At 48.3% G+C, this 26,277-nt stretch overlaps 1 protein-coding gene across 2 annotated transcripts in view; it reads left to right on the top strand.

The window, feature by feature from the left end:
- The window catches only part of LOC148140938 (uncharacterized), an 87,611-nt gene extending 61,655 nt beyond the window's left edge, over positions 1–25,956 (top strand). The window contains exons 1-3 of one of the 2 annotated variants that reach the window (XM_087979694.1): positions 13,296–13,395; positions 17,545–17,690; positions 17,939–25,956. In XM_087979694.1, the coding sequence (XP_087835820.1) occupies positions 17,600–17,690; positions 17,939–19,812 (1,965 nt within the window). In that variant the 5' untranslated portion in view covers positions 13,296–13,395; positions 17,545–17,599 and the 3' untranslated portion in view covers positions 19,813–25,956. Of the gene's footprint in view, positions 1–13,295; positions 13,396–17,544; positions 17,691–17,938 lie in introns of those variants that run through there. The other variant, XM_087979693.1, reaches the window with a different exon arrangement.
- Positions 25,957–26,277: the final 321 nt, after the last annotated feature.

The following is a 26,277-nucleotide window of genomic DNA, read 5'->3' on the forward strand; positions in this document are numbered from 1 at the left end:
GCTGCCCCGGCACCGTCCTGTTACTGCTGCCCCTGCACCATCCTGTTACTGCTGTCCCTGACCCATCCTGTTACTGCTGTCCCTGCACCATCCTGTTACTGCTGTCCCTGACCATCCTGTTACTGCTGTCCCTGACCCATCCTGTTTCTGCTGTCCCTGGCCCATCCTTTTACTGCTGTCCCTGACCCATCCTGTTACTGCTATATCTGACCCATCCTGTTACTGCTGACCCTGTCCCATCCTGTTACTGCTGCCCCTGCACTGTCCTGTTACTGCTGCCCCTGAATCATCCTGTGACTGCTGTCCCTGACCCATCCTGTTACTGCTGTATCTGACCCATCCTGTTACTGTTGTCCCTGTCCCATCCTGTTACTGCTGCCCCTGCACCGTCCTGTAACTGCTGCCCCTGAACCATCCTGTTACTGCTGTCCCTGCATCATCCTGTTACTGCTGTCCCTGGCCCATCCTGTTACTGCTGTCCCTGCGCCATTCTGTTACTGCTGTCCCTGGCCCATCCTGTTACAGCTGTCCCTGCACCATCCTGATACAGCTGTCCCTGAACCATCCTGTTACTGCTGTCCCTGACCCACCCTGTTACTCCTGTCCTTGACCCATCCTGTTACTGCTGTCCCTGACCCATCCTTTTACTGCTGTCCCTGGCCCATCCTTTTACTGCTGTCCCTGCACCATCCTGTTACTGCTGTCCCTGACCCATTCTGTTACTGCTGTCCCTGACCCATCCTGTTACTGCTGTCCCTGACCCATCCTGTTACTGCTATATCTGACCCATCCTGTTACTGCTGTCCCTGTCCCATCCTGTTACTGCTGCCCCTGCACCGTCCTGTTACTGCTGCCCCTGAATCATCCTGTTCCTGCTGTCACTGGCCCATCCTGTTACTGCTGTATATGACCCATCCTGTTACTGTTGTCCCTGTCCCATCCTGTTACTGCTGCCCCTGCACCGTCCTGTTACTGCTGCCCCTGAACCATCCTGTTACTGCTGTCCCTGCATCATCCTGTTACTGCTGTCCCTGGCCCATCCTGTTACTGCTGTCCCTGCGCCATCCTGTTACTGCTGTCCCTGCACCATCCTGTTACAGATGTCCCTGAACCATCCTGTTACTGCTGTCCCTGCATCATCCTGTTACTGCTGTCCCTGGCCCATCCTGTTACTCGTGTCCTTGACCCATCCTGTTACTGCTGTCCCTGACCCACCCTGTTACCACTGTCCCTGCACCATCCTGTTACTGCTGTCCCTGCACCATCCTGTTACTGCTGTCCCTGACCATCCTGTTACCGCTGTCCCTGTCCCATCCTGTTATTGCTGTCCCTGACCCATCCTGTTACTGCTGTCCCTGACCATCCAGTTACGGCTGTCCCTGTCCCATCCTGTTACTGCTGCCCCTGCACCATCCTGTTACTGCTGTCCCTGCACCATCCTGTTACTGCTGTCCCTGCACCATCCTGTTACTGCTGTCCCTGACCCATCCTGTTACTGCTGTCCCTGGCACACCCTTTTACTGCTGTCCCTGACCATCCTGTTACCGCTGTCGCTGTCCCATCCTGTTACTGCTGTCCCTGGCCCATCCTTTTACTGCTGTCCCTGCACCATCCTGTTACTGCTGTCCCTGACCATCCTGTTACTGCTATATCTGACCCATCCTGTTACTGCTGTCCCTGTCCCATCCTGTTACTGCTGCCCCTGCACCGTCCTGTTACTGCTGCACCTGAATCATCCTGTTACTGCTGTCACTGGCCCATCCTGTTACTGCTGTATATGACCCATCCTGTTACTGTTGTCCCTGTCCCATCCTGTTACCGCTGTCCCTGTCCCATCCTGTTACTGCTGTCCCTGGCCCATCCTTTTACTGCTGTCCCTGTCCCATCCTGTTACTGCTGTCCCTGACCCATCCTGTTACTGCTGTCCCTGGCCCATCCTTTTACTGCTGTCCCTGACCATCCTGTTACCGCTGTCGCTGTCCCATCCTTTTACTTCTGTCCCTGACCATCCTGTTACTGCTGTCCCTGCACCATCCTGTTACTGCTGTCCCTGACCCATCCTGTTACTGCTGCTCCTGACCCCTCCTGTTACTGCTGTCCCTGCACCATCCTGTTACTGCTGTCCCTGACCCATCCTGTTACTGCTGTCCCTGCGCCATCCTGTTACTGCTGTCCCTGCACCATCCTGTTACTGCTGTCCCTGACCCATCCTGTTACTGCTGTCCCTGACCCATTCTGTTACTGTTGTCCCTGACCCATCCTGTTACTGCTGTCCCTGCGCCATCCTGTTCCTGCTGACCCTGCACCATCCTGTTACTGCTGTCCCTGACCATCCTGTTACTGCTGTCCCTGCACCATCCTGTTACTGCTGTCCCTGACCCATCCTGTTACTGCTGTCCCTGACCCACCCTGTTACCACTGTCCCTGCACCATCCTGTTACTGCTGTCCCTTCACCATCCTGTTACTGCTGTCCCTGACCCATCCTGTTACTGCTGTCCCTGACCCATTCTGTTACTGTTGTCCCTGACCCATCCTGTTACTGCTGTCCCTGCGCCATCCTGTTCCTGCTGACCCTGCACCATCCTGTTACCACTGTCCCTGACCATCCTGTTACTGCTGTCCCTGCCCCATCCTGTTACTGCTGTCCCTGACCATCCTGTTACCGCTGTCCCGGTCCCGTTCTGTTACTGCTGTCCCTGACCATCCTGTTACGGCTGTCACTGTCCCATCCTGTTACTGCTGTCCCTGACCCACCCTGTTACCACTGTCCCTGCACCATCCTGTTACTGCTGTCCCTGCACCATCCTGTTACTGCTGTCCCTGACCATCCTGTTACCGCAGTCCCTGTCCCATCCTGTTACTGCTGTCCCTGACCATCCTGTTACGGCTGTCCCTGTCCCATCCTGTTACCACTGTCCCTGTCCCATCCTGTTACTGCTGTCCCTGGCCCATCCTGTTACTGCTGCCCCTGCACCATCCTGTTACTGCTGTCCCTGGCCCATCCTGTTACTGCTGTCCCTGCACCACCCTGTTACTGCTGTCCCTGACCATCCTGTTACCGCTGTCGCTGTCCCATCCTGTTACTGCTGTCCCTGACCATCCTGTTACTGCTGTCCCTGTCCCATGCTGTTACTCCTGTCCCTACACCATCCTGTTACTGCTGTCTCTGACCCATGCTGTTACTACTGTCCCTGCAACATCCTGTTACTGCTGTCCCTGCACCATCCTGTTACCGCTGTCTCTGTCCCATCCTGTTTCTGCTGGCCCTGACCCATCCTGTTACTCCTCTCCCTGCACCATCCTGTTACTGCTGTCTCTGTCCCATCCTGTTACTGCTGCCCCTGCACCGTCCTGTTACTGCTGCCCCTGAATCATCCTGTTACTGCTGTCCCTGGCCCATCCTTTTACTGCTGTCCCTGCACCATCCTGTCACTGCTGTCCCTGTCCCATCCTGTTCCTGCTGCCCCTGCACCGTCCTGTTACTGCTGCCCCTGAATCATCCTGTTACTGCTGTCCCTGGCCCATCCTGTTACTGCTGTATCTGACCCATCCTGTTACTGTTGTCCCTGTCCCATCCTGTTACTGCTACCCCTTCACCGTCCTGTTACTGCTGCCCCTGAACCATCCTGTTACCACTGTCCCTGTCCCATCCTGTTACTGCTGTCCCTGGCCCATCCTGTTACTGCTGCCCCTGCACCATCCTGTTACTGCTGTCCCTGGCCCATCCTGTTACTGCTGTCCCTGCACCACCCTGTTACTGCTGTCCCTGGCCCATCCTGTGACAGCTGTCCCTGCACCATCCTGTTACTGCTGTCCCTGACCGACCCTGTTACTGCTGTCCCTGACCCACCCTGTTACTGCTGTCCCTGACCATCCTGTTACTGCTGTCCCTGCGCCATCCTGTTACTGCTGTCCCTGCGCCATCCTGTTACTGCTGTCGCTGTCCCATCCTGTTACTGCTGTCCCTGGCCCATCCTCTTACTGCTGTCGCTGTCCCATCCTGTTACTGCTGTCCCTGGCCATCCTGTTACCGCTGTCGCTGTCCCATCCTGTTACTCTGTCCCTGGCCCATCCTTTTACTGCTGTCCCTGCACCATCCTGTTACTGCTGTCCCTGCGCCACCCTGTTACTGCTGTCCCTGTCCCATCCTGTTACTGCTGTCCCTGACCATCCTGTTACCGCTGTCGCTGTCCCATTCTGTTACTGCTGTCCCGGGCCATCCTGTTACCGCTGTCGCTGTCCCATCCTGTTACTGCTGTCCCTGGCCCATCCTTTTACTGCTGTCCCTGCACCATCCTGTTACTGCTGTCCCTGGCCCATCCTTTTACTGCTGTCCCTGCACCATCCTGTTACTGCTGTCCCTGCACCATCCTGTTACTGCTGCCCCGGCACCGTCCTGTTACTGCTGTCCCTGCACCATCCTGTTACTGCTGTCCCTGCACCATCCTGTTACTGCTGTCCCTGCACCATCCTGTTACTGTTGTCCCTGACCCATCCTTTTACTGCTGTCCCTGGCCCATGCTTTTACTGCTGTCCCTGACCCATCCTGTTACTGCTGTATCTGACCCATCCTGTTACTGCTGTCCCTGTCCCATCCTGTTACTGCTGCCCCTGCACCGTCCTGTTACTGCTGCCCCTGAATCATCCTGTTACTGCTGTCCCTGGCCCATCCTGTTACTGCTGTATCTGACCCATCCTGTTACTGTTGTCCCTGTCCCATACTGTTACTGCTGCCCCTCCACCGTCCTGTTACTGCTGCCCCTGAACCATCCTGTTACTGCTGTCCCTGCATCATCCTGTTACTGCTGTCCCTGTCCCATCCTGTTACTGCTGTCCCTGGCCATCCTGTTACAGCTGTCCCTGCACCATCCTGTTACTGCTGTCCCTGACCCACCCTGTTACTGCTGTCCCTGACCCACCCTGTCACCACTATCCCTGCACCATCCTGTTACTGCTGTCCCTGCACCATCCTGTTACTGCTGTCCCTGACCATCCTGTTACCGCTGTCCCTGTCCCATCCAGTTACGGCTGTCCCTGTCCCATCCTGTTACTGCTGCCCCTGCACCATCCTGTTACTGCTGTCCCTGCACCATCCTGTTACTGCTGTCCCTGACCATCCTGTTACCGCTGTCGCTGTCCCATCCTGTTACTGCTGTCCCTGGCCCATCCTTTTACTGCTGTCCCTGCACCATCCTGTTACTGCTGTCCCTGGCCCATCCTGTTACTGCTGTCCCTGGCACACCCTTTTACTGCTGTCCCTGACCATCCTGTTACGGCTGTCGCTGTCCCATCCTGTTACTGCTGTCCCTGGCCCATCCTTTTTCTTCTGTCCCTGCACCATCCTGTTACTGCTGTCCCTGACCATCCTGTTACCGCTGTCCCTGTCCCATCCTGTTACTGCTGTCCCTGACCATCCTGTTACGGCTGTCCCTGTCCCATCCTGTTACTGCTGTCCCTGGCCCATCCCGTTACTGCTGTCCCTGCACCACCCTGTTACTGCTGTCCCTGACCATCCTGTTCCTGCTGTCCCTGGCCCATCCTTTTACTGCTGTCCCTGCACCATCCTGTTACTGCTGTCCCTGACCCATCCTGTTACTGCTGTCCCTGGCCCATCCTTTTACTTCTGTCCCTGACCATCCTGTTACTGCTGTCCCTGCACCATCCTGTTACTGCTGTCCCTGACCATCCTGTTACTGCTGCTCCTGACCCCTTCTGTTACTGCTGTCCCTGCACCATCCTGTTACTGCTGTCCCTGACCATCCTGTTACTGCTGTCCCTGGCCCATCCTGTTACTGCTGTCCCTGACCATCCTGTTACTGCTGTCCCTGTCCCATCCTGTTACTGCTGTCCCTGACCATCCTGTTCCCGCTGTCCCTGGCCCATTCTGTTACTGCTGTCCCTGCACCATCCTGTTACTGCTGTCCCTGACCATCCTGTTACTGCTGTCCCTGGCCCATCCTGTTACTGCTGTCCCTGACCATCCTGTTACTGCTGGCCCTGTCCCATCCTGTTACTACTGTCCCTGTCCCATCCTGTTACCACTGACCCTGTCCCATCCTGTTACTGCTGTCCCTGGCCCATCCTGTTACTGCTGCCCCTGCGCCATCCTGTTACCGCTGTCGCTGCCCCATCCTGTTACTGCTGTCCCTGGCCCATCCTTTTACTGCTGTCCCTGCACCATCCTGTTACTGCTGTCCCTGGCCCATCCTGTTACTGCTGTATCTGACCCACCCTGTTACTGTTGTCCCTGTCCCATCCTGTTACTGCTGCCCCTGCACCGTCCTGTTCCTGCTGCCCCTGAACCATCCTGTTACTGCTGTCCCTGCATCATCCTGTTACTGCTGTCCCTGGCCCATCCTGTTACTGCTGTCCCTGCGCCATCCTGTTACTGCTGTCCCTGGCCCATCCTGTTACAGCTGTCCCTGCACCATCCTGTTACTGCTGTCCCTGACCCACCCTGTTACTGCTGTCCCTGACCCACCCTGTTACCACTGTCCCTGCACCATCCTGTTACTGCTGTCCCTGCACCATCCTGTAACTGCTGTCCCTGACCATCCTGTTACCGCTGTCCCTGTCCCATCCTGTTACTGCTGTCCCTGGCCCATCCTCTTCCTGCTGTCCCTGCACCATCCTGTTACTGCTGTCCCTGACCCACCCTGTTACTGCTGTCCCTGACCCACCCTGTTACCACTGTCCCTGCACCATCCTGTTACTGCTGTCCCTGACCCATCCTGTTACTGCTGCCCCTGCACCATCCTGTTACTGCTGTCCCTGCACCATCCTGTTACTGCTGTCCCTGCACCACCCTGTTACTGCTGTCCCTGACCATCCTGTTACCGCTGTCGCTGTCCCATCCTGTTACTGCTGTCCCTGGCCCATCCTTTTACTGCTGTCCCTGCACCATCCTGTTACTGCTGTCCCTGCACCATCCTGTTACTGCTGTCCCGGACCATCCTGTTACCGCTGTCCCTGTCCCATCCTGTTACTGCTGTCCCTGACCATCCTGTTACGGCTGTCCCTGTCCCATCCTGTTACCACTGTCCCTGTCCCATCCTGTTACTGCTGTCCCTGGCCCATCCTGTTACTGCTGTCCCTGCACCACCCTGTTACTGCTGTCCCTGACCATCCTGTTACCGCTGTCGCTGTCCCATCCTGTTACTGCTGTCCCTGGCCCATCCTTTTACTGCTGTCCCTGACCATCCTGTTACTGCTGTCCCTGACCCATCCTGTTACTGCTGTCCCTGGCCCATTCTGTTACTGCTGTCCCTGACCATCCTATTACCGCTGTCGCTGTCCCATCCTGTTACTGCTGTCCCTGGCCCATCCTTTTACTGCTGTCCCTGCACCATCCTGTTACTGCTGTCCCTGACCCATCCTGTTACTGCTGTCCCTGTCCCATCCTGTTACTGCTGCCCCTGCACCGTCCTGGTACTGCTGTCCCTTACCATCCTGTTACCGCTGTCGCTGTCCCTTCCTGTTGCTTCTGTCCCTGGCCCATCCTTTTACTGCTGTCCCTGCACCATCTTGTTACTGCTGTCCCTGACCCATCCTGTTACTGCTGTCCCTGGCCCATCCTTTTACTGCTGTCCCTGACCCATCCTGTTACTGCTGTCCCTGTCCCATCCTGTTACTGCTGCCCCTGCACCGTCCTGTTACTGCTGCCACTGAACCATCCTGTTACTGCTGTCCCTGGCCCATCCTGTTACTGCTGTATCTGACCCATCCTGTTACTGTTGTCCCTGTCCCATCCTTTTACTGCTGTCCCTGCACCGTCCTGTTACTGCTGCCCCTGAACCATCCTGTTACTGCTGTCCCTGCATCATCCTGTTACTGCTGTCCCTGGCCCATCCTGTTACTGCTGTCCCTGCGCCATCCTGTTACTGCTGTCCCTGGCCCATCCTGTTACTGCTGTCCCTGGCCCATCCTGTTACTGCTGCCCCTGCACCGTCCTGTTCCTGCTGCCCCTGAACCATCCTGTTACTGCTGTCCCTGCATCATCCTGTTACTGCTGTCCCTGGCCCATCCTGTCACTGCTGTCCCTGCGCCATCCTTTAACTGCTGTCCCTGGCCCATCCTGTTACAGCTGTCCCTGCACCATCCTGTAACTGCTGTCCCTGACCATCTTGTTACCGCTGTCCCTGTCCCATCCTGTTACTGCTGTCCCTGGCCCATCCTCTTCCTGCTGTCCCTGCACCATCCTGTTACTGCTGTCCCTGACCCATCCTGTTACTGCTGCCCCTGCACCATCCTGTTACTGCTGTCCCTGCACCATCCTGTTACTGCTGTCCCTGACCATCCTGTTACTGCTGTCCCTGCACCATCCTGTTACTGCTGTCCCTGACCCATCCTGTTACTGCTGTCCCTGACCCACCCTGTTACCACTGTCCCTGCACCATCCTGTTACTGCTGTCCCTGCACCATCCTGTTACTGCTGTCCCTGACCATCCTGTTACTGCTGTCCCTGTCCCATCCTGTTACCGCTGTCCCTGACCATCCTGTTACTGCTGTCCCTGTCCCATCCTGTTACTGCTGTCCCTGACCATCCTGTTACCGCTGTCCCTGTCCCATCCTGTTACTGCTGTCCCTGACCATCCTGTTACGGCTGTCACTGTCCCATCCTGTTACTGCTGTCCCTGTCCCTGCACCATCCTGTTACTGCTGTCCCTGACCCATCCTGTTACTGCTGTCCCTGACCCACCCTGTTACCACTGTCCCTGCACCATCCTGTTACTGCTGTCCCTGCACCATCCTGTTACTGCTGTCCCTGACCATCCTGTTACTGCTGTCCCTGTCCCATCCTGTTACTGCTGTCCCTGACCATCCTGTTACTGCTCTCCCTGTCCCATCCTGTTACTGCTGTCCCTGACCATCCTGTTACCGCTGTCCCTGTCCCATCCTGTTACTGCTGTCCCTGACCATCCTGTTACGGCTGTCACTGTCCCATCCTGTTACTGCTGTCCCTGACCCACCCTGTTACCACTGTCCCTGCACCATCCTGTTACTGCTGTCCCTGCACCATCCTGTTACTGCTGTCCCGGACCATCCTGTTACCGCTGTCCCTGTCCCATCCTGTTACTGCTGTCCCTGACCATCCTGTTACGGCTGTCCCTGTCCCATCCTGTTACCACTGTCCCTGTCCCATCCTGTTACTGCTGTCCCTGGCCCATCCTGTTACTGCTGCCCCTGCACCATCCTGTTACTGCTGTCCCTGGCCCATCCTGTTACTGCTGTCCCTGACCATCCTGTTACTGCTGTCCCTGTCCCATCCTGTTACTGCTGTCCCTGGCCCATCCTTTTACTGCTGTCCCTCCACCATCCTGTTACTGCTGTCCCTGACCCATCCTGTTACTGCTGTCCCTGGCCCATTCTTTTACTGCTGTCCCTGACCATCCTGTTACTGCTGTATCTGACCCATCCTGTTACTGCTGTCCCTGACCATCCTGTTACTGCTGTCCCTGTCCCATCCTTTTACTGCTGTCCCTGACCCATCCTGTTACTGCTGTCCCTGTCCCATCCTGTTACTGCTGCCCCTGCACCGTCCTGTTACTGCTGTCCCTGACCATCCTGTTACCGCTGTCGCTGTCCCTTCCTGTTGCTGCTGTCCCTGGCCCATCCTTTTACTGCTGTCCCTGCACCATCTTGTTACTGCTGTCCCTGACCCATCCTGTTACTGCTGTCCCTGGCCCATCCTTTTACTGCTGTCCCTGACCCATCCTGTTACTGCTGTCCCTGTCCCATCCTGTTACTGCTGCCCCTGCACCGTCCTGTTACTGCTGCCACTGAACCATCCTGTTACTGCTGTCCCTGGCCCATCCTGTTACTGCTGTATCTGACCCATCCTGTTACTGTTGTCCCTGTCCCATCCTGTTACTGCTGTCCCTGCACCGTCCTGTTACTGCTGCCCCTGAACCATCCTGTTACTGCTGTCCCTGCATCATCCTGTTACTGCTGTCCCTGGCCCATCCTGTTACTGCTGTCCCTGCGCCATCCTGTTACTGCTGTCCCTGGCCCATCCTGTTACTGCTGTCCCTGGCCCATCCTGTTACTGCTGTCCCTGCACTATCCTGTTACTGCTGTCCCTGACCCATCATTTTACTCATGTCGCTGTGCCATCCTATTGGAGAGTGTTGATGCACTGGCTCGATGGTCATAGTGGAGTGTGGGATATGTCAGGCACAAAGTTGCAGAGTCTGATTTTGCTGCTGCTCACGGCCCACAGTTTGTTCTGGATGCCCTGTCTTCAGTGGGTAGCTCTATCCTCACTCTATCCCATTCAGCATGTTGGCAGCACCACACAGCATGCTGTTAGTGAAACTACAAACTGGGACGAGTGTATTGTAAGCAGGGAAGCAGCATCTAATAAACAACGCTGAGCAATTCCACAACCAATGGATCAGATCAAAACTCTGCTGTCCTGTTACATCCAATCCTGAATGTGGCAGGAAAATCCAACAACTCACTGCAGGAGGATACTCCACAATTATCCTGATCCTTAATAACGGCAGGCCCCAGCACAGCAGATGCTGTTTCTAATGCCCTGGGCAACACTGGATAGACAATCAATTTAATTCCTTATATCACACTTTGACATGTGTGGCCCTTTCCCATCGCCGTGTTCAGTGAAACAGTTAAGTTTGCATTGATTTGACTGTTCCAGGCAAGGTATGTATTTGTTGCCCAAACATAATTGTCCTTAATTGAGTGTCTATTCCAGAGGACAGTTAGGAGTCAGCAGCGTCTGTGGGTCTGCAGTCACATCTGGGCCAAACCAGGAGAGAATAGCTGATTTCCCTCCTCAAAGACCACTAATGATTGAAGATGAATTTTTCCCATAATCGGTCTTCATAGCCATGGTCACTATTCTGACAACAGACTTCAGTTCCTAGATTTAATTCATTCACTTTAATGCCATCAGATAAATGCTGTCAGTTATGATCCTATGTCCCAGAGTATTAGTCTGGGCCTGTGGATAATTAATCCAATAATATTGGGCCACTCTCTCCATTGCGAGATGTGAGTAAAAACAAAACTTTTCGCATTTCTTGGAAATGGTTTCATTGTCAGGAAAAACTGCGAATGAACAAAAGTGAAAGTAAAATGTTTTGCAACCCCACAGCTGAATCTCTGAGATAGCAGCAGCATTCTGTGTATATGTTCAGATTGTGACAATCTGGTAAGGAAACATCAGTGCCTACAGTAAATAATCCTTGTCTACATCTGATCGCAGCTTTACTCCACATCCCAATATCTGTTGACACATGATCTTTCGTCACTGAAACAATCGGACACTGGCTTTAACCCCCAACAAGGCCAAGGGTCTTCAGCAGTGATTCTGCTTTCTAACAAGTGCCGTTGTTACAGAAGCCGAGATCTCAGTGAAAACCCTGCTCCCTCCAGTCCCGATAGTGATCTCCCCCACAGCTGGATCACAGACACTTCATGTACAAGTCAGTGAAATAGATTCATGTGGGAGGGAACCTGTGAGTGTGAGTTTAGCTGTTTGTGTATATGAGTGTGAGGGCTGTCTCCTACATTACTGTGAGACAGTGAGAGGGTGGCTGAATGTGATCAATGTTATGTCAGTGTAATAGCAGCTGCATGTGTGTGAGATTCCATTTGGGTGGGTGTGAGTGGAAAATGAGTGTCTGACTGTGAAGCATCTACCCCTGAACTGTGCTTTTATACAAATGTGTGTGAGACAACCCGATGGAATATCCAGCAAACAATATATTGGTCTGGCTTATCCCTTATCGCTCCATCTGGAGAATTGGGAATGACTAGCTCAATTCCAAATATGACCTATTTTTCTGGGTTCTTTCTCTCTTTGAGTTACACTGGTTAGACTGTAACAGCAACATCCGTCTTGAGGTTGCTGATGTGTTGAGACACACAGATAATGTTGGATCAGTCCCCTACCCTTCCCTGACCAACGGGACTAGGAGACTCAGTAACTCCACTGCTGCCTCACTCACTGCAGTGATTCCCCCACAAGTGAGAAAGCAGGCACTTCTTTTACAGTTCAGTGAAATAATCTAATGTCAAGGGATCCTGTTGAAAGTGAATTAATCTGTTTGTATGTGTAAGTGTGAGAGAGCCTGGTGTGTTCTTGTGATACAGTAAGAATGTGTGTGAGTGTGACAATGGCTGTGTTAGTGTGACAATAGTTCCATGAGTATGTCTCATTTGTGGTGTGGGTGAATGAATCACACTTATGTCAGACAATGTTAGAATATTTCAAATCCCATAAAGATCAAAGTTACTGCATTTAAATGCAGTCAGTTACAGGAGGATGGTGAGATCAGTTATGGGGAAGGAGTTCAGTGAGAGTGATGGGGTGTGGTCAGTGTTATTGATAGGGTTTCTATGTGAGTGTTTGGTGACAGTCAGCAGTTGGAGCTGGTTTAACTCGCTCTGTCCTTTCCTGGCTCACTGTCAAGGTAAGTCAGTCTGAACCCTCTAGAGTCCCCACATCTCCCGGAGAGTTAGAGACCTTTACCGAAAGTTCCAGATGGTGGGTAATGACCCCCTGTCATTCAGTCTCCTGGGCAGTTACCACACAGTCAGTGCATTCCCACGTTCAGGAAGTTCCAGTGGGTATCTTCCCATTTCTCCCTTGAATGTTGTCCTGATCAGTCGCTGTGGGCGAGTGTCTAATGGCAGGGATTATGGAGGCACCAGATCTTCCAGGCAGTGGCACCACTTCCTGGGAAGCTTTTACTGACCCAAATATCCTATCTATTTCTTCTGGGTTTTTCCAAACAGGAATTCCGGGCTGGGTCCAGACTAGGAGAGAAGGAGGTGCAGGAAGAGGCCATTCAGCCCCTGAAGCCATTCTGTTATTGGATACGAACATGGCTGATCTGACTGAGGCCTCAGCTTCACTTTGAGATCAGCTACATGATCAGATTGAAGTTACCGGGTAAATCAGCCCATGGAAATTCCCGGGAAATTCCCCATTGTGGGTGTTACGTCAGGATTTCTGTTTATTTGAGTTATTTTGATTTTATTGTCACAGAATACAATAAAATACAGTGTAAAACTTTCATTTGTCACTGGGATAATGTGCCATTTTGAATAATTTACAAATCAAGGACAAAAGGAAAGACATAGCTTGAAGAGAGTTAATCGGTCAGTCCTGAGCCAGCCCATTACCATCAATGATGGTACCATCAACACTACTGTCCCTATGCCACCAGTTCACCATCACCTAAACCGACCCAACCAATATCAGAGCCAGCCAATCTGCAATATGTGCCATTATGTTACCCCTGACATCATAAGATTTTATATTCTACCCTAATCTTTGATGTGACGCTTTATTAACTGCGTCTGGAAATTTAAATACAATACATCTACTTGTTTCTGTTCTTCTCCAGCACAAGTTATATCACCAGGTAACTCCAATAAAGTTGTTAAACATGATTTCCTTTTGACACAACTATACTTGCTCTGCCTGATTACTTCGAATGTATCCAAAGTACCCACCTTTAATCATAACTTTGAACATTGTCCCTATGACGGATGTTAAGTTCACTGTAATTTGTTCAGTTTTCTAAATTCTGGCTCCCTCCTTTATTGTGTAAAGGAGTTGTGTTTGTCATTTTATAATTGAAAGGAACCTATCCTGAATCTAATGAGATCATGTGTATGCGTAGGATGTGTCTGCAGTGGGTGGCTATCTTAATATGCTTCGGATAGAAGCGAGGAAAATTAGAGTACCATTGCGAGGGTATCCATGGGTTTGTGGTAGATTGAGGTGCTGCGGTGTCTATCCTTGATCAAGATACATGTGTCCAAAAAGAGACAGATGCTAACGAATAGTCCATGGTGAGTTTGATGGTGATATGATACTCGGTGATATCACTGTGTAGTTGTTTCAGTGATTCCTTGCCATGGGTCCAGAGGAAGAAAACGTTGTCAATGTAACTGGTGTATAGTGTTGGTTGGAGGTCCTGCATAGAGAAGAAGACTTGTTTGAACCTCTGCATGAAAATGTTGGATATTGGGGTCCCCATGCCTGTTCTGTGGGTCTGGGTGAAGAACACATTTATCAAAACTTTGATTAGATTACTTACAGTGTGGAAACAGGCCCTTCAGCCCTAGCCTACACTGACCCTCCAAAGAGCAACCCACCCAGATCCATTCCCCTACATCTAATACTACTGGAAATTTCACATAGCCAATTCACCTGGCCTGGACATTTTTTGGACTGTGGGAGGAAACCGGAGCACCCAGAGGAAACCCACATAGACACAGGGAGAATGTGCAAACTCCACACAGACAGCTACCTGAGGCAGGAACTGAACCCAGGTCTCTGGTGCTGTGAGAGCAGTGCTATCCACTGTGCCACTGTGTCACTCAGTCTTTCAGAGTTTCATATGGACCCTCATGTCACGTACTTCACGTGAAGGCAACTTCTACTGCCTTCCGAACATACACAAAGCCAATACACCAGGATGCCCCATCGTATCAGGCAATGGGACCCTGTGTGAGAACTTCTCTGGCTATGTCAAAGGCATCTTGAAACCCATTGTACAGGGGACCTCCAACTTCTGTCATGAAACTCCAGATTCCTTACAGAAACTCAGCACCCACGGATCAGTCGAACTGGGTTCATTCCTTGTCACAATCTTTAGCACCTACACCAGCATCCACCACAATAACAACATCAGGGCAACAGCCTCAGTGCTCAACGCCAACAACTGCCAATCTCCTAGCACCGTCTTACAACTCATCTGCTTCATCCTTGACCACATTTTCATCTTCAACAACCAGTTCTTCATCCAGACACATGGAACAGCCATGGGGACCAAGTTTGCACCCAATATGCCAAACATTTCATGCACAGGTTCAAACAAGAATTCTTCTCTATGCAGGACGTTCAACCAACACTATACACCAGATACATTTTCTTCCTCTGGACCCATGACAAGGAATCACTGAAACAACTACACAGTGTTCCCAATGAGTTTCATATCACCATCAAACTCACCATGGATTACTCGTTAGCAACTGTCTCTTTTTGGATACATGCATCTTGATCAAGGATAGGCACCGCAGCACATTACTCTACTGCAAACTCTGACTATAACCTAGTGTTGTGTGGTTTTTAACTTTGCATGAATCCCCGTATGTTAATGTGCAGGAACAACAAGTAATCAGGAAAACTATTAGAATGTTGCAGTTGATTGTGAGGAGTTGGGAGGCTGTGCTTCAGTTATACAGGGCAATGGTAAGACTGTATCTCGAGTACTGTGTACAATGCTGATCACTGTACTTGCCATTCATGTTAATGTTGGAAGCAGCTTAGAGAAGGTTTACCAGACCAATACCTGGAATGAGTGGATTGCCTTATGGGAAAGGCTAGACAGGCTAATCCTAACCCTTGGAAGTCTAGAAGAGTCAGAAATAATGTAATGAAAATGCAAATACAGCAGGAATTTGACTGGAGGGACGTTGAAAGGATGTTTTCTCTTGTGGGAGAATCGAGAACTGGGTGTCATTGTTTAAAACAAAGCACTTATTTCCTTCAGAGGGGCGTGAGTGTTTGTAACTCCCTTCCTCAAACAGCAGTGGATGCAGAACCTTGAAATATTTTGCATGCAAAGCGAGATAGGTGCCTGATGATGATGGGGATGAAAGATTATTGGGGATATGCAGGAATGTCGAGCGGAGGTTAAAATCAGACCAACCCTGATCTTATTGAATGGTGGAGCAAGTGCAAAGGGCTGAGTGGCCTCGTATTCCATTCACTAATCATTCCTGGTTTCTGAATTACATTGGAATTCTGCCAGCTGCAATGCTGAAATTCTGATCTGTGTCCCTGAGCATTAACCAGGGCCTGTGGGTGACCATTCAGTCAGGGTCTGGGTATTTCTGCCTCCTCCTCCTCTGACTGTTGGTTTTCTGTTTGTCCACCAGCATTTACAACTGGATGTGATGGGAGTTTAGATTTGATCTGTTGGTTATGGGATCACTTAGCTCTGTCTCAAGCTGTTTAGCATGTCAGTTCTCCTGTATCATTGCCTCCCCAGGTTGACACCTCCCATCTGTGTATTCCTGGTGTTGCTCATGGCAAGCCCTCCTACATTGCTCAGTACACCAGGGTTATTACTCTGGTTCAGGGGGGCCATGAGCTCACAGATTGTGGTTGTGTATGGTTCAGCTGCTGCTATTGGCTCACACCTCCTCAGGGAGCCCAGGTTTAAGTTGTCAGATTTGCCAGAAGACTATTCCATTCCATGTTGCTGTGCCATATTACATGATGGAGGGTATCGTCAATATGAAGGTGGATACAACACAGACAATCAATTGATCCTGCACAGACTGTCAATGGATACAACATATTTCATATTCTCCCAGCAGCAACAGTTTGCACCATGTGTGGTGTTGATACCATGATGACTTGGTTGTGAATCTGTCCTTTATCTTTCATGCTGCAGTCTCTGTCTTGGTATGACATTAATCTTGCTCTGTTCAAGGAGCTGCTTCTTTTCATTTCATTTTAAACAACTTAGCATCCTGTCCTTTGCTATTACAGTCTTGGGTCTGAACGTGATTGGCAATCTGACTCAGGGACAGGACATGGGCCATATGGCATGTTGCTCCTGGTTTGATTGACTGATCAATTGATTGTCTCTGTACCAAGGCAGAGTGAAAAACTTCGTTTAGGAGCAACACAAGGAGAAAGTGAGGATTGCAGATGTTGGAGATTAGAGTCGAGAGTGTAGTGCTGGAAAAGTACAGCAGGTCAGGCAGCATCTGAGGAGCAGGAGAATTGACATTTCGGGCATAAGTCCTTCATCAGGAATGAGCATTACCAGCAGATCACAGTAAGCAAGGATGAATAGATGAAAAAAGACTGAGATCGAGGTGTACAGGTTACATTACACAGGACGTGCCCGAAGTGAGAGTGACGTGAGCAAGGTCAGGATTATTGGAGGCGAAGGCATCCATTCATCGGTCTGATAACGGCTGGGAAGAAGCTGTTCTTGAACCTGCTGGTGCATGGTTCAGGCTTCTGCATGTTCTGCCAAATGGAAGAGGTTGTAGGAGAGCATTGCCAGGGTGGAAGGGGGGAGTGGTCTTTGATGATGTAGGCGAAAGTGAGTACTGCAGATGCTGGAGATTAGAGTCAAGATCAGCATGGTGTTGGAAAAACACCGCAGGTCAGGCAGCATCCGAGGAGCAGGAAAATCGACATTTCGGGCAAAATCCCCTCACTAGGAATGAAAGGCTTTTGCCCGGAACATTGATTTTCCTGCTCCTCGGATGCTGCCTGACCTGCTGACCAGCATTACTCTAATCTTGACCTTTTGATGATGGTTGACAGCCTTTCCACGACAGTGAGCTGTGTAAATGTTGTCCATGGATGGAAGGTTGGCTTCCATGATGGTCTGGAGTGGGTATACCACCCTCAGTAGTTTCCTGCAGTCCTGGGTAGTGCAGTCCCACATCAGGCTGTTATGCACCTGTACAGTATGTTCTCAATGGTTTGTGAAAGTCTAAGCTCTGGTTTGAGTTTTTATGACTCTGTGTGACAGATATCAAGCTGTGATCTTCAATTACCGGTGAGACTGGATTGGATCGTGTGGAACAATGAGTCACAGACATACAGAGGGGAAACGACAGGCAGCTCGGGACTGTGCTTTCCGATTGGGTGATGACCGATCTGACTGTCTGATCTCAGGTAACAATCCAACTAACAGTAGATCAATAAACACTATTAGATCATATGATCCACACCATATGATACTTTATTAATCTCTGTAAAATCAATGTGATCCGCTCCAAGTGTTTTTGTCATTGATGAATGTTGGGACAGGTAAAGCATAAATATAACACATGGAAACTATCTTAGCTGATCTGCATTTTTCTCCTTTCTCATTCACCATGTTCATGTCCATATTAATATATTCTGACTTGTTCTTTCTGCAGGGATTGAGAGTGGAGCTAACATTGATAATGGTCAGGACAGGACAGGATTGAGAGAAGGAAAGGCAGTTCCCTCCAACACAGAGAATGATTGTGGAGAAGGAGGTTCGAGTGAACCAAGTGAGGAGGGTTTAATACAAACAGAGAATCAGCCAAAGAGACTGGCTGTGAAACTTCTCAGAGAATGTACATTAACAGCCAGGGGGAACCCTCCCATTTACACACTGCCCTTACAGAAGAAGGTATTTGATGAGGCTGGACACCATATAAAATGCTCCTTTGGAAAACCCACTGGAAAACACAGTGTGAGGACAATCATGGTTCTTGGAGCAACAGGAGCAGGAAAAACAACCCTCATCAATGGGATGGTCAACTACATCCTGGGTGTGGGATGGGAGGACAACTTCAGATACAAATTAATCAATGAAGGGACAGGAAGATCCCAGGCTGAAAGTCAGACATCATCAATCACTGCCTATGAACTGCACTATCGAGCAGGATTCCAGATTGATTACTCTCTCACTATCATCGACACTCCAGGATTCGGAGACACCAGGGGGATAACCCGAGATAAATTGCTCACTGATCAGATCCGAGAGTTCTTCACTTCCCCAGGTGGTGTCGATCAGATCGATGCCGTGTGTTTTGTTGCTCAGGCCTCTTTGGCTCGTCTGACCCCGACACAGAAATATGTCTTTGATTCAATTCTTTCCATTTTTGGTAAAGATATTGCAGAGAACATCCGAATCCTGGTGACATTCGCTGATGGGCAGGTTCCCCCTGTTCTGGAGGCCATCAATGTTGCTGAGGTACCGTGTCCCAAAGATAAAAAAGGTTTCCCAGTTCACTTCAAGTTCAACAATTCAGCCATATTTGCTCAAAGACCAACTCCTGGTAACTCTGTCAACAAGAGGGGCCCTGATGATAGCAGTGAGGAGGAGGAAGATAGCGATACCTTTGATGCAATGTTCTGGAAGATGGGATCAAACAGTATGAGGAAATTCTTTTCAGCTCTGAGCAAAATGGAAACAAAGAGCTTACGTTTGACAAAGGAGGTCCTGAGGGAGCGTCAGCAGCTGGAGGCTGCGATAGAGGGATTACAGCCACAAATCCAAATGGGTTTGACCAAACTGGAGGAGATCAGGAAGACACAACAAGCTTTGAACCAACATCAGCTCGATCTGGAAGCCAATAAAGATTTTGAGTATGAGGTAGAAAGCACAGTTCCAGTGAAGATCGATATCAGTGGGAGCGGTAATTACATAACCAACTGTCAGAAATGCTTCATCACCTGTCACTATCCCTGTGCCATTCCTAATGATGATGGTAAAATAGGATGTGCAGCAATGAACAAGCATGGATACTGCACAGTCTGTCCAGGTAAATGTATCTGGTCTGTTCATTTCAACCAAAAGTACAGATTTAAATATGAAACCAAAAAGGAGAAAAAAACATACGCAGAGCTGAAGGAAAAGTATGAGAAAGCATCTGGTGAAAAGATGACACAACAGAAAATCATGAAGAAACTTCAGCAGGAGTTAGAGGATGTGCAGGATGTAGTGTTGGAGTTGATTGAAACATCGTCTCAGTGCATTTTAAGACTTGAGGAAATAGCTCTCAGACCAAACCCATTGTCAACCCCAGAATATATTGATCTGCTGATTCAATCTGAGAAAGAGGAGGCAAAGCCTGGGTTCAGGGAGAGGATCCAGTCACTGAATACAGTCAAACAACAGGCTGAGATCATGGCAAAAATAGCCAGGAACGAGGAGCTGTTACCAACCGAATACAAAGGCAAAGCCGCAAAGAAAGGACTTTGGGAAAGATTGAATGGGAAGATTTCTGGCATGTTCAATTGGTTCCCATCTTTAAAATAATTCACATCTCGGGCTGGAATAAATGATGTCAGTAATGAAATGTCTAATTAGTAAATGATGTCATTCAGTTGTTTCAGTTGTTCCCTCTGTGAACAAAAGAATTCCTCTCCAATAAAATATTCCTAATTCCTCTTCACTGACTTACCCAATTCCATCCAGCTGTAACCAAACCAGAAGCAGTTATTGATTCACTTCATATTGTGTTCTGTGCTTTCTCCTGTTTGGAAAGTGAGATGTTCTTTGGCAGATCTCTGGTAATATTGTAACAGGCAATGGTGGTTTGAAAATGCTTCAGTTATTGACATTGAAAAATGAGAAATAACATTAGGAGAAGAATATAAAGCCTATCAAACCAACAATGCCATTCAATGTGATCAGCTTTAATTAAACTTTCCTGTTCACTCCCCAGATCATGCAATTCTCAGAGGAACTCAAATATCTGTATGTCAATCTTAAATGTATTCAGTGATGTCTCATCCACAGACCTCGGTGGTCAAGAATTTCAAAGATGCCGAACGCTTTCAGTGAACAAATTAACAATCATTGCTGTCCTAAATGATTGTTCTCTGTTCCAGAAACTCTCTCCCCATGTTCTAGATTTCCCATCCAGTTGAAACAACCTCTCAATGTCTATTGTAAGTCCATTCAAAATCTTGAATTCCCCTGTGGGTTTTGACTGCTTGGAGTCTGAAACCTGTGGCTGGAATGTGGTTACCTGTTGACAGCTGTAGTTGTAGGTTTGCATTGGGTTCATCTTGGTGGGTGGGTGGTCTAGTGGCCCTACCATGCACCATCCTTCCCCCCTCATCCCCCACACCCTCCCCCCCCCCCCATCCCCCCCGCCAGTTAATGAACAGCATTTGGTGAAAACATTGAGTATGGCAGGGGCATTTAACGTATTTTGGGTGGGACATTTCAATGTACACTACCAAGACTGACTGGGCAGCAGCACTACTGATCAAGCTGGTCTCATCCAAAAGGATGCAACTGGTAGACTGGGACTACAGCAGGGCATGAGGATAAAACATATTCATCCCATCTTTTGATCAAGGATTGATTTGAAATGAGCAGTGTTGGATCCAGAGGCAGAGAATGTGCTCTGCTTCACATTTACATCACTGCATTAAGAGGATTTTTATTTGTCAGATGCAGGCAGCTACCTGCAATCTATCTACCCACAATCCATCTACTTCCAGCTACTTACTGCAGATTTTGATTCGATTCTTTCCAATTTCAGCAAAGATGTTAGAGTGAGCATCTCTTTGGGAAGTACAGAAGTAATGCTGTGATCATGTACCTCCAGGCTTTCCATTGTCATGTGACCTCTACCATGAGGCTCTTATCGTAGGATCCACCTTACAGTCAATTGAATAAAGACACAGTCGAGGCCAAACTGCTTCCTGTGGGCTCATAACAACATCCCAACCCCAGTGACAGTCACAGATGACCAGTACCCTCAATGAGGACCTAATCCATGATGCTGAGTGTCTGAAAGATTAAAAACAAGATATTCCATTTCACCTCAGTTTCAACAATTTAGTTAAATTCAGTCAAAGATCAGCTCCTGGAATCTCTGCTCACAACAGGAGTCCCAGTGTGACCAATTCCAGTCATTACCATTTCCAAACGAAGGAAGACTGTCAGTTGATATTTGGAAATGAATGGTATCGCTGAGGTACCTCATTGTGTCTCCAACTTGGAGATTTGGCTTTTGTTGCTCTCAGTGATGAGATGCTGGGATGTTGCCCAGGTATTATTGTGCATGGAGATACATTCCCACTTTTTAAAGGCACCGAAAGGAAAAAGTGGGAATGCGACATTGCAATAAATGTTCAGCCATGATAATATTGAATAGTACAGCAGGCTGGAAGGGCAGAATGGACACGTCCTGCTCCAAGTTTCCATGTTGTTCAGAATTGTGCTCACTATTGCTAATGCTATGTTCTTTCTGGTGATCCTGTTCATCTTCACTCCCTGGATAGTGACATTTCTGGGATTGTTGATGGTCTTTTCCATGTTCCCAGCTCTGGTGGAGGTTGAATATGGACTCAGTCTTTTCTTATTTGCTCACTAATTTCACTCAACATTTTGCATGACCTTGCTACCTCAGCATTAGTGACAGTTTTGCTTAACTCCAGGCATTTGTGACTGGTCCCTGTATAAGTATAGTTTTTCCAGAAACAGCGCAGCTCAGTTTGAGCATATTTGTTTAAATGTAAACCTCCTCTTTCTTCTACTCCAGTGAATTGTTGTCCATCTTCCTCCTGGTCACCTGGAGAATGTAGTTAGATTAAAGAGTGATCTTACACCATCTTCCATTCAACAACTCCACAGTTGGCTTATTTTCAATCACAGGATGAGGATGTCTCTAGCTAGGTCTACATTTATTGCCCAGCCCTAATTGCCCAGAGAGCATTAGGAGTCAACCATATTGGTGTGGGTCCAGGGTCAAATGGAGGCCAGACCAGGCAAGGATGGCAGATTCCTTCTGTAAAGACATTAGCGAACCAGATGTTTTTCTGCCAATTGACAATTGATTCATGGTCATCATTAGACTCTTAATTTCAAATATTTATTGATTTCAAATCCCACCAACTGCCAAGATGGGATTTGAACCTGGGTCCCCACAGCATTGCCTGGGTTGTCAGATTAACAGTCTAGTGATAATACCAATGGGCCATCACCTCCCCTTGGCTCTATGTAAGTTTTGAGGGGTGTGGATCAAAGTGAGCATAAGGTCAAGTTTGGGTCTCCCTTTGTCTCAGCATTTCACAGGGGATTCTGTTGATGATCTGGGCACATCTTGATGTGAAGGAAATGATGTTGAACCCATACTATTCAGTGAAATCCTTCAACTTTGTGATTGGGAATTGGATATCATTCTCTGATATTAATCTTTCAGCGATCCCTTGCTCAGCAAGCCCCTAAAATTGTTTTACTGAGATCATTGCTGTGAGTCTTATACCTATTCCATCAAAGGGTTAAACTTGAAGTAGCCATCCTGAATAATGAGCTCTGATTCTTGATTGTGTGTGAACAAACGTGCCATGATCTGGATGGTACGTCAGCAGCTATCATCCTCTCTTTCTATTGGCTGTTTTTCTCGTCCTGGTATACATTGCATGGAGACACTATATTTTCAATGTCTTTGTAGATGCCTGTCCAGTACACAACTTTATGACTCTGAGCTTCCACTTCTCCATTCCAAGTGATCTTCATGTATTGTGTTGGGCGCAATTATTCTGGATCCAGTCAGTGGGAACCCCATTTTTCACTGAGCTGTCATTTTTTTAAGAATTAAAATCCCTGGAGTGTGGAAGCAGGCCCTTCAGCCCACAAGTCGATACTGACCCTCCAGAGAGTAACCCACCCAGACTCATTCCCCTACATTTACCCCTGATTAATGTACCTACCCTCTAGATCCCTGAACATTATGGACAATTTAGCATGGCCAATTCGCCTAACATGCACATCTTTGGATTATGGGAGGAAACTGGAGCACCCAGAGGAAACCCACGCAGACACCGGGAGAATGTGCAAGCTCCATGCAGTTGCCTGAGGCTGGAATCGAACGTGAGACCGTGGCGCTGTGAAGCAGCAGTGCTAACCACTGAGTCACCATGCTGCAGCTGTACTGCTGGCTGTGATTGCTGGACCTGACCAGGTGATCTCTGGATCTCTTGCTCACGAACCATCTGTAACTCCTTGACTTTGTCGATCTCATCTCTAATCTGATTCTAATCTGATTCAGGTTCAGGGCAGCGTCACCTTCACAAAGTGATGAGTCTTTCCACATTGATTTTCTAGTCCATCTTTCACCTGTAGCAACAACTGAGAACCAGGTATGTGCCAGCTCCATTTCTATTCCTGGCCTTGTCTTTCAGATTGGAATTGTCACTCTGAGACCTCAAGAATAACATCAGGCATCTTGCAGCTGCTTTTTTGTGGGTTTGCTTCATTCATCACTCTCCACGATGACCTTCCTGACAGGGACATCAACATGGAAATTCTTAGGCCCATGAAAGTGTTCCTTTCTTTTGGAGTATCTGAGGATGGAGCTTTGGATGTCAATGCTGTTGTCTTTCCCCCTTGTATCTCTCCCTATCTCCTTGGTATAAGCATCTATTTGGAGAGGGACAGTTTTCTTTCTGTTGTTGTATAATAGACAGAACTACTTGCATATTACCTTCTGAAATTTCTTTGCACTTCTGTCAGGCAGCTCTGACATTTAGCATACAACACCTCCCACAGGTTTGCTGTGTGTTCTGACACATTTAATATGAAGGTGCTTGTGTATTGAATCAAGTCAAGGAAGCATCTCGGCTCTCTCACTGTTGCTAGTGCCTTTCAGGAAGCCACTGAATGGCAGTTTGTGCTTTGGTTTAAATGTTTCGAATGCCTCTAAGATATAATCAGCTTCCTAATTAATTGTGAGCTCCAGCAGTACATTCATCATTCTGTCAGCCCATGTTTCTGTTTTTTCATTTCTGTACAATTCAAGATGCTTTCCTTCTGGCACGAATGTGGGTTGATTTTCCAAACCAGTGGTATTGTTAATTTAAAGTGGTTTCGGCTTGGTCATAGATACTCACTGCCACCAAACAATGTATTCTGGTTTTGTTTGTTTCTCAAATGTTCGAAACAATCAACTCTTAAACTTGCAAAGATGGGATTTTTTCTGTGTAATATGTGCCATTTAGCTTGGTTCTCTAGCACGTGAGATGGTTCTTTCATGCAGCCTGGAACACTTCGACACTTGTTGGTTTCGAGCAAATTAGTTGTTTGCCCTTTTCCTGTAATGGACCAAGAATGAACACAAGGACTGCTTCAGCAAGAGGCAGATGAGTTAAACATGACAGTTACATTTGTGGTCAACTTTTGTTATAATTATGTGGTACCATTTCATTGATTCAGAATTTTTTTCTTCAAATAATTATTTCAGATGCTGTTGCTTGCATTCAATAATAGCCAATACTTAATTCTAAGGTTTTATTCTGAATTTCCTCTACAAAAAAAGTGTACATGACTGTCAACAAGATTTTCAACAAGTGTTTCCATATTCCATGGAGAATTGTATTTCATCAAGTGATTTGCTTTGAAACTGTAAAAGTTTAATCAGCTATCATCTGTTTATGAATAAAACGTCACCTGCCTTGATCTGATGAAGGAGTAGCTCTCCAAAACCTTGCGATTCAAGTAAACCTGTTGGATTACAACCTAGTGTCATGTGACTTCTGACCTTATCAATAAAACAAATGATTTAATAAAGTTTGGTGTAATTTTCGCTAACACTTAACTGCCTGTACAAAGCTGTAGTTTACAGTCACTGACTGGAGGTTGGGTGTCTCACATTGACATGTGAAGTAACGTACGTATACATTTGCAAATCATTAATGTACGCTATGTGTAGCAAAGGGCCAGCACTGAACCCTGCAGTGCACTGCTGAACACAAGCTTCATACACAAATCCAATCATCAAACTTTTTTACCAATCATTTACTTCCTGTCACAAAGCCAAGTCCACTTTTGGCTCCAATTTGCCCTGTAGCTTCCCTTACCCTGAGGATCTAAAATTTGCATTTAAGCAACAAAAATATGTAGATTTTTATCACATCAAAATGGTTTCTTGATTTAAAAGAATACTATAAAATGGCCTGTGAACCATACTGCTGAACATACTGCTGATTTGCAGAATTATGTTGCAGTTCAAAGATAAGAGGACAATAGAGTTTTCATAAGAACAATAATGACACAATTAACTAACCTTGAACTGATACATGGCATGACAATTTACATAAATAAGATCTCCTTCTTAAAGAAAATACCATTGGATTAGCCTGTCTTCAATCACATCACCATATCACAGTTGATTGGACATTTTTGTAACGAAGAACTCTTTCCCAGGAAATATCATTGGATTAACTTGCTGTAAATCATGTCACCTCATGATATGTGATTGGTCTTTTTTGTGATTTATGCTGTACTATTATTTAAAAAAATAATGTGTAATTTTCAAATGTAATTGTGCAGCTTCACCAAGGAACACAGAAGCTTCAATCTCTGTGTTGCTGGACAGAATTACGTCAGGGTACCTTAATTCAATAAACTAATGACCCTTGCTTTTTGAATAGACCGCATTTGTCGATTCTTTTGACCGATCTCGAACCAAGAGGCCCCTCTTGAGGCATCTCAGATCTTCAACCTTATTATTGTTATTCTTATCATACCTTACCTTCTCAACCAGGCTCCCACGTAGGTCTTGCTGTATATGGTCTGTGTCAGTACCTGAGATGTTGTGAATGGTGCTGAACATTGGTCACTTGTCAGTGACCATTCCCAGCCCTGACCTTTTGGCGGGAGGACAGTCATTAATGAAGCTGCTGGCTGGAGCTGTAGACCCAGGGTAGATATTACTCCAATCAGTGGAGAGATTTCCCTGATTCCTATTGACTCCAAGTTTGCTCT

Source organism: Chiloscyllium plagiosum, unplaced genomic scaffold (assembly GCF_037043375.1).
Source record: "Chiloscyllium plagiosum isolate Xiang-an unplaced genomic scaffold, Cpla_swu_hap1 HiC_scaffold_35, whole genome shotgun sequence".
NCBI classification, from domain to species: domain Eukaryota; kingdom Metazoa; phylum Chordata; class Chondrichthyes; order Orectolobiformes; family Hemiscylliidae; genus Chiloscyllium; species Chiloscyllium plagiosum.